This window comes from Typopeltis vanoorti, chromosome 25, assembly GCF_054136105.1.
Source record: "Typopeltis vanoorti isolate ZY-2024b chromosome 25, IOZ_Tvanoo_1.0, whole genome shotgun sequence".
NCBI classification, from domain to species: domain Eukaryota; kingdom Metazoa; phylum Arthropoda; class Arachnida; order Uropygi; family Thelyphonidae; genus Typopeltis; species Typopeltis vanoorti.
The window spans coordinates 37994380-38007383 of NC_143573.1; the positions used below are offsets into that span (position 1 = coordinate 37994380).

At 34.0% G+C, this 13004-nt stretch overlaps 1 protein-coding gene across 4 annotated transcripts in view; it reads left to right on the top strand.

Moving 5' to 3' along the window:
* Positions 1-13004, top strand: part of LOC150092672 (FGFR1 oncogene partner 2 homolog) — a 54306-nt gene that overhangs the window by 26787 nt on the left and 14515 nt on the right. For all 4 annotated transcript variants that reach the window (XM_090414501.1, XM_090414503.1, XM_090414500.1 and 1 more), the window contains exon 3: positions 6646-6894. In XM_090414501.1, coding sequence (XP_090270627.1) covers positions 6646-6894 — 249 coding nt within the window. The remainder of the gene's footprint in view (positions 1-6645; positions 6895-13004) is intronic.

A 13004-nucleotide genomic window follows, 5' to 3' on the forward strand; every position in this document is an offset into this window, starting at 1 on the left:
ACTGGTGAGTACTTGTGTCAGAAATATTTAGAGAGTGAATGCCAGAAGTATGGGTGGAGGAAGAAGAAGAATGACAGTGGAGAGCTGAACAACGAAAAGCAAGTAAATGTTGTAAGTGGTGGAAATGAGTAAGGATGTACATGGTACGATCAGTAGCAAGAACAAAACAGCAGAAAATGAAGAGAATGAATCAGGTGGTAATGAGAGGATAGCGATAGCACACTTATGTGGTGGAGGACAAAAAGCATTTCTCCAACCATACTATCTCATTTTGTCCTGTAAAGGATATGTGAGAAGAGTTGGAGATATGCCTGGAAAGTGTTATTGCAGAGGTACAGTAGAAAGGAAGAAGTCTGAAAGAGGAAGGATAAAGTTAGTTTTATATGAAGACTCTATAAGAAGAGTGCTTGAAGAGAATGTGACAACTCTCTTCCCAGGACAAAGACTAAGGATGCAAAGAGGTAACGTGAAAGAGATGATGATTTTGGCCATTACCAGTGATCTGACAAGTCACATGTGCAGTGAGAAGATGTAGGTTATTAGTATAAGTGAATAAGGGTGAGAGAATAAAAATTGTGAGACTGTGGTATTGTGGAACAAAGCCATGATTAAAATGAGAGACAGGAAATGTGCAGGAGGAATGGTGTGGATATGTGGAGTAAGTTTGATGAATGGAAGGACAAATGGTTTTCATTTGAATGGATTTGGAGTTATGTGCCTTGAGACTGTGGTATTGTGGAACAAAGCCATGATTAAAATGAGAGACAGGAAATGTGCAGGAGGAATGGTGTGGATATGCGGAGTAAGTTTGATGAATGGAAGGACAAATGGTTTTCATTTGAATGGATTTGGAGTTATGTGCCTTGAAAAAGTGTTGTTCAGTAAGAATTCAGAAGTGCAGAGAAAAAGAAAGTTTTTCTCTCTCTCTCTCTCTCTCTGTGTGGGTGGGTGGGTGGGAGGGTGGGGAGGATAATTGCAGGTGAGTGGGAGAGTATCACATGATGCTGAATGTGGCCTTCTCAGGTTCTTAACATTAGTAGGGTCATCGACACAAGGTGTGAGGAAGATTGTGGGATGAAGGAAGTATTGCAATTTGTATATTAATAGCAGAAGTATTCATTATAAGAGAGAGAAGCTTTTGTCATTGGTTAGTTCCACTTGGCCAAAAGATAGGCATTAGGGAGACTTGGTTGATGGAGGATTATATAGCCTTAGGGATAGAATGCAAGGGGTATTGGTATTTTCAGAGAGGACGTGTTATAGAATGGGGTGAGGAATTTTGCTAGTGATAAAACAAGAATTAAAGCCAAAAGGAATAAGAGGACACTGATCCAGAAGGCAGTTCATGTGAGGCTGTCTGGTACAAGATCAACAAAATAAAATATGTAGTTGGTTGCTGCTGTTGGCCATGTTATGCAAGCGAAAATGTGGATGGCATACATTGGCAAATTAACTCAATGAGTGCAAGATGAGTAATTGTGATGTGGTCGTTAACTATGGAGACATAAATTGGAATGAGGGTTGGTCACTGGGTGGGAAAGAAATCAAATTTATATAGTCCTTTTCTTTATGGTTACTCGATGATCAGCCATTCATTATTAAAAAATGTGGAAACAGCTACCACGTTATAGTAAAACTTCAGTTTAATATAAACCAAAATAATCACTTGATATTTAGACCTTCACATTAAGGTCATCATCTGGAGTATACACATATATACAAAGAAACAAACTATATTACAATCTATATGGTATGCTAAAGTTACATTAATTTGGTCAACTGTTAAAACTAGTGGCCTGGCCTCTGAAAAAAAACAGGACAAAAACATAACAGGAGGAGACTGTAGCTTTGATGTGGTGAGGGAATTTTTTTTTCACCAGAGGTCAGGCCAGTAGTTTTAACAGTGATCAAATTAATGTAACTTTAGCATACCATGTAGATTGTAATGTTAGCTTGTTTCTTTGTATATATATATACACAGGGTGTTCGGGATAAATTTGACAGTTTCGTAAGGAAAAAGAAAATCTTCTTTGTATCTATTAAATTTAATGAATTGACAAAAAAACATTACAGGCAGAGTTAATTACAATACTATCAACAAGATTTACTCAAAATAACCACCATTAGCATCGATCACAGCTTCAATTCTGCTTCGGAACCTCGAACAAGCTGATGCTACAGTCTCCCTGGGAAGGGCCGCAAAAACTGTTTTAATTTTATCCATTAACTGGGCTTTTGTATTACTGGAAGTGCGATTGGTGTCTTTTTCAACTGCGCCCCATACAAAATAATCCATGGGGTTAAGGTCTGGGGAGTTTGGAGGCCAAACATTTGGACTGGTGAAGTCGTAGAAATTTTCAGACAACCATTTTTGACTTTTCCCAGAGGTGTGGCAAGGGGCCGAATCCTGCTGCCATACATACGGCCTACCATTGGCTACCCTTGTTATCCAGGGCTTGACTACAGTTAGCAACTCCACGAACAAAGCCCGAATTCCAATGCCAGGGTTCTTCAACACCTGTTCCTGCAGATTTGCGAGGAATTCTGCTGTACGAACGCAATCAGATCGACTGCTAGGGATCTTTCTTCTTGCTACATCCTCGTAGTCACCATTGCAAGTCTCTAGTTCATGCCTGATTGTTTTTACTGTATTCAGGGAGCATTGGGCAGCAGTCGTAATATCCTTATTTTGATGGCGGGCATGAATCATCATGATACAAGTTATTCTCTTCCATGATTCAGGTGGGTTCCAGCTATCCATCCTTTCTGACATCTTGTATATGAATGAAGAAGGGTCCAAACTTTTAAATGAAGAGAAGTGTGTGTTAATACATGTAACTTACGGAAAAATATAATTAATTATAAATATGTCAAATTTATCCCGAACACCCTGTATATATATGTGTGTGTGTGTGTGTGTGTATACTCCAGATGATGTGAAGGTTGAAACGTCGAGTGATTGGTTTTTGATTTTTTTCCCCCACCAGAGGTCAGGCCAGTAATTTTAATGGTTGACCAAATTAATGCAACTTTAGCATATCATGTAGATTGTAATCTAGCTGGTTTCTTTGTGTATACTCCACATGACCTTAATGTGAAGGTTGAAACGTTGAGTGATTTATTTTGCTTTATATTAAACTGAAGTTTTATTATAACACAGTAGTTGTTTCCATAATTTTTTATAACAAATTTATTCAGCTTGCTAAGAGATAATTACCTGAGTAAACATGTCATGAAGGAGACTTGAGTTTAGCGAGGTCTGGATCTGGTGATAGCATCAGAGAACTTAGTAGGAACCATACTACCTGTGACTAGGGAAAGTGATCATGTGATCCTGATCTGGGAGATCAGGATCATGCAAAATTTTCAGTTAAGAAGGGACGTATGTTGAATTACAAAGAAAGTGATTACGGCAAACTGTGGAGTCCACTAAGAGTAGTGCCATGGAATAACAATTTGGAGGGAAAAGATGTTAGCACCTCCTTTATGTAAGGAGGCTTGCACACACACAAGTGACCTCAAGAGCAATGCCAATGGTAGCTATTTGGACAGCTCTATGTAACTTAGATGCTTCAACTGGAAAATTCATCAGAAACAATGGATTATGATAAGAAAAGGATAAAAGTAAAATAATAGGAATCGCAGAAATTTTAAAGATAACCACATGGAGTGTAAAAAAAATATAACAACAAAGGAGTTAAAATTAGTAAAACACACAAAAACCAAAAATACTAATATAACTGTGATAAAAGAAATAAAAAAGAAATTAAAGGGAACAAAAGATATAGATATTGTATGCTGTATAGTGAAGTAGATCAATATATCCGAGCTTCAAGTGGAGTAGTCATTTTAATTTTTAATAAATGGAAAAACAATACAGAAATGCACTTTTGTAAATGATCAATTTACAAAATTAATTTTAATTTATCAATTAAAACAAACTATTTAAATATTATAATCTATGTCCCTGAAGAAGAAAAGAAGGTAAGGAAACAGTTATGAGGAACTACAAGACCAGTTCTTTATTTTAATGTCCAGGGATCTTAATTCTAGATTTGGAAATATTCCATCCCCCAAAGTTTTAGCTAAATATGGAGAAATTTGTATAAATAATAATGGTCAAGAACTATTATGTTTTTGCATTTTCAAGAATTTTAAAATAACTAATACTTTCTTTGAAAAAGAATGTAAATAAATCTACTTGGAATAGCAAAGCAATGTGGTCTACAATTGACTGTATCATTATTAGTCAGAAACTAGTGTAAGAGATGCACATGTTTATAGAGGAAATGAAATCTGTTCAGATTATTTAGTAGTTTCTAAATAGACATACTAACAAAATAGAGAAAGGAAGTAACTAAGAAAAAACAAGAAATAGAATTATGTTAAGTATGTCTATTACAAGAAGAAAGCATTAGTTACTATATCAATCACGATCAAGATTACTTATAAGAAGCCAAAATTAATGAAGATATAGATGAAGAATGGAATTTCATTCCAAATTTTTTTAATTTGGAATAAAGTTATAGAAAATGCAATAAGCATACAAATCATTCTTCCAAAAAGCAAAGGAAACAGAAGAAATATACAAAAACAAAAGAAATATAGCTAAAACCATAGTACAGAAAGCTCACCAAGATTCTTGGGAGAGGTTTATTTAAAAAAATAGAAGGTACACAGTATATGATAGACAAGACATCCTACAAAATATTAAGGAAATTAAATAATGGAGAAAGAGATACAGCACAAATAAACATGATACAAGAGAAATAATGGATGCAGCACTATAAGAATTTATGGTATGATCCAAATTTATCAGCATAATAAAGAGGAAATCAGTATTGATAACAATTAGATTTGAAGAACTAAAAGAAACAATATAAGTACCAAAAAATAGAAAATCAACTGGATTAGATGGTATAAATACAGAACTTCAGAAGTATGGTAAAGAATATTTACATCAGACTCTGAAAGTTAATAGCTGTTGTAGGAAATTTGAAGTTCCATCTGATTAGCCAAAAGCTTAAGTTATATCCATATTTAAGAAAGGAGATAGAGATGACTAAAAATTACAAAGGAATAAGGTTAAGTTCAGGTTACAAGATATACAGTAAAATTTTTGAATAAAAGACTTAGAAATATTGCAAAAGTACTCTTAGAAGAAAAAAATGATTTTAGATGTGGAAGACCATTATAGATATGTTTTAAAACAAATTATTAAAAAAAAAAGTTAATTTGGAGTTAATCATATAACCAAAATAGTCATAGAAGGCAAATAAAATTACAGGTGACAGTTTAATTATTTGGGTTGCCTAATAACATATCTAAAAGACATATATAGATGAAAAAATACATTCCAGAAAATCTTTGGAACAATTGAAAGGGACATTGAATTAAAAAAAAAAAAGAGTAACCCAACTTAAATTTGATAAAGATAAGGGCTTCTCCAAATCTATTATATGGGTCAGAAACAGGACTGTTAAAAGGAAAGACTGGAGTAAAATACAAGAAGCAGAAATAATATTTTTGTGCAAAATCAAACCACATAAAAAATAAAAACATTAGAGGAGTTAGTTCTTTACAACTTAAATGAAAAGATCAAGGAATATAGAGAAAATGAAAAAAGCATTTGTTTAGGATAGAAAGATATTGACTGCAAAAGAAGTAAATAAATACAGATCAAAGGGAAAGAGCAAAAGAGGAAGATAAGCTGCAAGGCAGAAAGACCAGTGAAGTTGGAGTAGGCAAATGTCTAATCCTTAACAAAAGAATAAAAATGTTAACAGTGCATGGAAGATAGTCAAAGTAAGCACTCTCAGACCTGTATACCAGAATCAGGTAGGAGTTAATCATGAATGAGCAGCATCATTAAGCAGGAGTTGCAGAAAAAAGAAAAATTTGTGAAAGGTGTATGAAGAGAAAGATGATAGTAGTCTGTAAACAGTACAAAGCAAGGCAAGTAGGTTATCTGAATAAATCCAAATCTAATTATGAGAAGAAGCTAGCTAATAAAGCTAAAAGACAATCACAGAGAGTACTTTCGTTGTTTGGTGATTAAAAGGAAGAATGACACATTAACGAGTGCTAACAGTAGGGAGGTAACAGAAGCAAACAAAATATTTGAGTTACTAAGAGATCATTTTGCAATGGTGTACCATCCAGGTGGCGATATCACAGTGGCAGGTGTGACATTGACTGATGTGAGAATTGAGATAAATGAATTGGAGGGGTTTACAGTATTGTAGAACCACGATGCGATCTCGCAAGCACACATGCACATGCGCGCGCACAGCTGTTGGGAGAGCAAACTATGGAAATGGATTAATATCCTATGCTAGCAAAAATATTAGACTTATGAAAGCAGTTATTAGACCATAAGAATCTGTTTGGTCTAATGTATGTACAGTTGAATGATGGTATTTACCTCATATGTCATCATTATATTTTACTTCTGTTTTTTTTGTTATGAAAACCATAGATTTTATTTGGAAGTTTTGCTCATTGATATAAAATAGTACATACTTAGTTTATTTTTCAAATATGTACCACAAATCTATAATAGTAACTAAATTTGCTCGGCAACTTTTTAATGTTGAGATAATTTTTAAATTACATTAAGTTAATTATCATCAATTCTTTATCCAGTATCATGAAGAATTAGCTGAACTAAATGCTGTTGCTCATCAGCGACCACGATCTGCATTAATTCTTAGTATACAACAGGAAAATCGTCATATTAGAGAACTGCAACAGGAAAATAGAGAATTACGTACCATGCTTGAAGAACATCAATCTGCTCTTGAGCTAATTATGACCAAATACCGACAACAGGTCAGAAGGCTTGTGCAAACTAAGGAAGCAGAACAAGCTTGGGTATCAAGGGATGATTCTCAGGTAATGTTGATTTTTTGAAATAAAGTTTTATAATTAGTTGGAATTGTAATAATGTTTAATTATGTAATTGCACTTGCCGTATTAGAATTTCAGAATAGTTCTGCTAAAAATTTTAAGTTTGTAAATGGATATAGACTGGAATTACAGTAAGCCAAACTAATCTCAAATGCTTTTATTTACAAGTCTGTGACACTTAAATTATCTATCAGAAATCCACAAGTTACATGTTGAATTCTTACGTGAGAAGTAGAAGAACCTATAATACATCAGTGCATGTGTAATGTCTGATAGGTGAGAGTTGAGAAAGAAGTTGGACATTTTTCTTGAAAAGTTGGAGGTTTAGGAACACTTCATAGAAAGGCTGTACAAGAGGATAAAAATATAAGTACAGGAATAGGAGAAGCATGTTCAGTGTGTGTTTACATTTATACTGAAAAGTGATGTTGGGCAGCTGTTGCTCTTGTTTTAACAGGCCCAACAGGAAGTATCTGAGATAGAGGTTGAAGTGGGTCTCTGAAGGGAAGATCATCTATAAGCCAAATTGCTCACCTCTGGACCTGAATAGCATTGAGTATTTAGAATACTGTCCACATAAGCATGTGGATGGTATTCTAAGGGTATCTGGATGTGGGATTTGTATAGGTGGTGGAGCAAAAAAATAGCATTTTGAGTGGTAAAGAATGCCTTAGCCTAGTTTAATTGAGGCTGAAAAAGCTAGTGATTTATGTACTACTGAGAGTAAGGGAAGGTGAGCTGAGATCCCTTTTATGAGAGAAAAGGCAAGATTCTGTTTTGTTGACATTGAAACTGATTACATTATCCTCACCCCTGTTGAAGGAAGAATATGGAAATTGCTGTTCAAGAACTAGGTATAGTTGTATAATTCAAAATTAAAAAATAATAATAAAAAATATCCATGAACTGTTTATGGCAATTACTTTCGAAAACTTAGAGATAGGCTTACAGTCTGTTCGATTAAGATTAGGTAAGATTAATGAGAATCATCCCTAATCTTAATCAAATATTAATGTTTCTCATATTTCAAGGAATAGACCATCAAATTGAAATCTACTGTAGTGTGACATCTTTGTCTGATACAAATGAGATGTGTGTAGTGTAGTGTAGTGTCAATGGCACGAGAAGTAAGGTCTGAATCATCTGATATTCTAGAAATTTTATGTAATCTTGGTGTTCTGTGATTCTGATCTCAGCAGAATGGCCAGTTTGCCCAAGATAGTAAATTTGACATGAACAGGGTAAATTAAGGTAAGGATAGTAGTGCAGGCAGTTTATCTTTAAATGGCAGGGAAGTAATTGCCATAAGCTGTTCACGAATATTTCTTTATTTTTATTAATTTTAAATTACATAACTATACCTGGATCCCTGTAACTTTAATAGTGTTTTCTCCTAACTGCTGTGTTAATATTTGAATATTGTAACCAGTTCTTTTGCTCTCTCCCTGAATGATGCTCATGTTACAGTGAGCAAAAAATATATATATTTTAATAAATTCTAATTTCATTTACATGTGTTAAACTGTTTTTTCAAGTTTATGTCTATCACACATTTCCAAACATCTAGTCAGAAATGATAATGGATAGGTGTTATCTTGAAGGACAGTGTTTGTGTACATTTGGAGAGATACCAGTGGGAACAGAAGACTTTCTGTGGTCCAAGTTGTTTAGTGTTCTTCTAATGTCTTTTTATCAAAAAACCACAGGAGGTGCGTATGATGCTCAAATTCTGGTATAGTAGGAAGCAATTTGTCTTGGTTATCTTTGCAGAATTTCGAGCAAAAATGTGACAGGAGGTCAGCTTTATCTTTGGATGTTTTAACACAGGTGAGCAGAAGTTGCATCTGATAGTCTTTACTATCAGAGTTTTCTGCTATTGGCCTTTATGGAGTCAGATTTGGATTTGCTGATGCACACAATAAATGCAAAACATATCTTGATGTAAGACCCACTTGTAAGCCAAGTTTGTTTTCTTCATTGCTTAGGTACATCTTCTGTTGAACTAGGGCTTGGAAAGTGAATGACAGTTATTATACTGGTGAGGATAATTTCTGTAGCTCTCAGAGCAGTTGTTTGGGTCAGACAGTAGAAAGGAAGCGTTGAAGTTGCAGAGGTCATTCCACTTGGTACCTTTGTAGTGCCAAAGGACATGAAGTTGGGAGTCGTTGGAGGGATGTCATTTTATGAGAATAAACTTGCATGAGATTTGTGATCTGGGGTACCGAGAGGAGAGATGATCCTATGGTGTATCTGGAAGGATAACTGGTTTAAAAAAAAAAAGGGGGTATTGGGAGAGCAGAGAGGGTTGCCAGGAATTTTAGTAGGTAGATATATGATTCACATTTGGTCATTGCTTATACCAAAAACTTCTACTTCCCATCCAGCTTCTTCATTTGTGTTGGAAAAGGGAGCCAATTGCAGTTACGAACATTCATCACCTAAGAATGGTGATGAATGTTCGGATGGATTGCAGGTCGAACTTCCTAGTTATTTGAATTTGGAGAACAGTAAATACAACATTTGAATGTGGTAAGGCAATCATGATTTCTGGGGCAAAAGGAATCATGAAATGTGTAATTGGACATGCAAGGTTGAATATTTGATGTAAGGATAGAGCAGGGACATGCAGTAAGAGATGATATGCCTGGACATCACACCCACACAGAGTGACCAGTCTCCTTGCCATAATGTGACACTCAGCAGTGCCTCCCATATACTACTATTCAGATTTCTCCTCTAGGCATGTACTGGCAGAGTTATGTTCTACTTCAGGCCTCTAATAAGCAAAGTGTTGGTGGTTTCACTAGATGTCATCTACTACGTAGTGGTCATTTTCTCCCACTAGGAAGGTATCCTTTTACAGCAGGAACTTATTAGGTAGGCCATACCGCTAGAAGGCAGGATTGACTTGAGGAAAGAGGCTCTTTATTACGTGACACCTACCACTTCATTAGCCATCAACTTCATTTTACAAGCTGTTTTCCTAACATGTCTTAAATCTTACAATCAAACAAATTCTGTCAGTATATATGACAATTGAAATGCTGCTTAATTATGTTTGCATTATTATCAATGGTTTTCTTCTGGTTTAATCTTTTACTTGTGAAGACTAAAATTTTTCGGTGTTAAGTTTTGGTCTTCTAAGAAACTATTAACTATATTAATCCACCTAGATCTTTTTCTTGCTATCTTGACATTATACACTTGTTTTATTAACCTTTCAATTTTTTTTTTTAAAGTAGTAACCCACTATACTGAATAAGTAACATGTAAGCACAGTTGAAAATAATCAAGATAGATTAATTATAAATATTTCATTCACATATCTTGGATCAACGTTAGTGTAAAATAGTTTGAAATCAAAAAATTAAACAACAGTGAAGGTATGGAGAATGAAATCTCTCCTTAAAAATGCAGTAGCAAGACATCCAGGTAAAAAAACAGCACTATTAAGATCAGATGAAGTGTGCATGCATGTGATTATAATATATATATATATATATATATATATATATATATATATAATTATACAGTATGGTTCTTAATAAAAATTTCCTAGATTTTTGGCATAGATAGTCCATCGTTATATATATATATAATTATACAGTATGGTTCTTAATAATAATTTCCCAGATTTTTGGCATAGATAGTCCATCGTTAAGGGATGCCAATGCTTTTTATCATATTTATGGGAACCTCCATGCAGTAATTTGGCATCATTCCAAAGGATTCTGTGGATAGTATTAGTGACACCCCATGTTCTGCTAGATGTGATTTGTTCTGTTTCTTGGAGGAAATGTAGGCTTGATGTTCAGAAAAGCATATAGAAACAGATCAGCCTGTTTGTTCAAAGTTGAATAACTTGCAGTTGCATGGGACTGAATAAACTCCAGGTTGCTGTAGAGATGGAATTTTATCTTTTGGAAATGTATCAATGAGCTAATTGAATTTATAGGCTTCAGAGTTGTGAAAATATTACATTTCTTTAAGGTGCAAGAAGCGTGTTCTGAAATGCCTTTAATGTCTGGGATGTTTGTGTGAGTCTTCTTTTAGTAGAGAGTGGAGAAAAATAGTTGATAATCTACTCTACTCTTTTGGAGTTATAACCATTGAGAATGGCAGTTTCTTTAATTGTAGGAATTTCTTTCTGAAATAATTATATAATATAAGCTCTGGAAAGAAGGCATTTAATAATGCCATATTTTTGTGAGGGATGGTGAGCTGAAGTTTGGATATATCAACCTGAAAAGGAAAGTTTATGAAAAATAGATGTTCATAAAGAGGCATCTGGTTTTCTTTTTATGAGAACATCAAGGAAAGGTATAGTTCCATTTGATTCAAGTTCCATAGTGAAGTTTATTTTATGATGGTTATTAATTTTTTGTAAGAAGATATCTAGTTGTTCATGAGAATAAAATGTATACATTTAGAAAGTATATGGTGGGGAGGGTAGGAGTGCAGATTGGAAGTCACAAAAAAAATTTCAAAATAAATTGGTTTGGTACAGAAAAATGCAATTTTTTTTTAATATATTCTTAAATACATTAAAAAAAGATATGTAATGTAATAATGGAGGTGCAGTGTAATAATAATAATATGATTGAGAATAAAATGGATACATTTATAAAGTAGATGAGGGTTTAAATTAATGTTATTCATATTAATGCATGTTATTCGTCCAGTAAGTAACACATGCTCTCATTGCTTTGGAGATGAAATAAGAAGCCAAGGTAAAAAGCAGGCATTGCTATCCATCTTGGGTGGGAGAAGAATCATTACATCTGGTGCAAGATCACCACTTTGTTCATCATAAGCCGGAAGCCACTTGAAAAAAAAAGTTCCACGTTTGGTTTCTAGAGTAAGAATTCTGGATTATGTAAATAAATAAATAAAAATACAAAATGGAAAAAATCTTAAGTCCACCTCTACTGAAGTACTAAGTTCACAACCTTTTGTGATTATAACCACAAAAGGTGTGAACTTAGGTTGTGTGTTGTTTTGTGGTTGGGAGTCATATAAAAGAATTTGACAGTGTGCCCAGACTTAAAATATATCATTAGTCCAGTGGCTCACTCTTCAGATATTTCAGTGTGTGTGTGTGTGTGTGTGTGTATAGAAAGTATTTTACCTTGGGTATAATAAAATAGCTTGGTATCTTTAACATATATATATATATATATATATATCACCATCCTTGCAAAATATTATTGCAGTACTGACACAAACATGATGAATCCTATGCTTTCATTGTGGATAAGATGAAATCATGTATGTGGTTGCCAATAAGCCTCAACTGTTTGAGCAGAAGGGATTTAAATGATTCTGTCAGTGATCTGTATTTATCTAAACAGCAGTATAGAACGCTAGGGTCTCATCTTCAGCAATGGAGATTGTTAGTTCTAGAAATGAAAATTTGTTTTTGAAATCCCAGCGTTATATTTTGAGATGAATAGCATTTGTTATGCTATTATACAAATGGCTATTCTAGAGAAATGAAAGTCATGAATCTAGAGATTAGCACATGCTTGTGAACTTCCATAACAAACTTAAAATCAATTTGTTGTATAACTGTAATTGAGAGACAGGTGCTACAAGTACGAAGATGGTTTAAAACTGTGTCCAAATTAATGGACATGTTTTCAAATCTATCCAAGTGGTGTGCTATTCACTTCTAATGGTGCAAGGAAGAATTACAAAATATTGTGCTCTATATGTTTATGGGACAACAGATGTTATGTCAAGCAAATATCCTTCACAGGAGGAGAGGACATAAAACATGAGCTTTATACTTCCTTCACCCATGCTTAATTGCAAGATTTCCAAAGCTTCTAAAAGCCAAACTTAAAGATGTTAAATTAGGGAAATATTAAAACAAATAATTCAAAATGCTTAAAAATAGAACTAGAAGCTTTGAAATTGTACTGTTAGGGTAACAGTTAAGCTGAAATTGATAATGAATTTTTGGTTACACATCGATAAATATATAACAAGGTACTGCAAAATGAGTACCAGGATGTCACCAAAAATTAATTTTCCTCATTCTCACCTGAACTTCTTTCTAGGAATCCCTTCTGCAGTGATTGATGAGAAGGTTG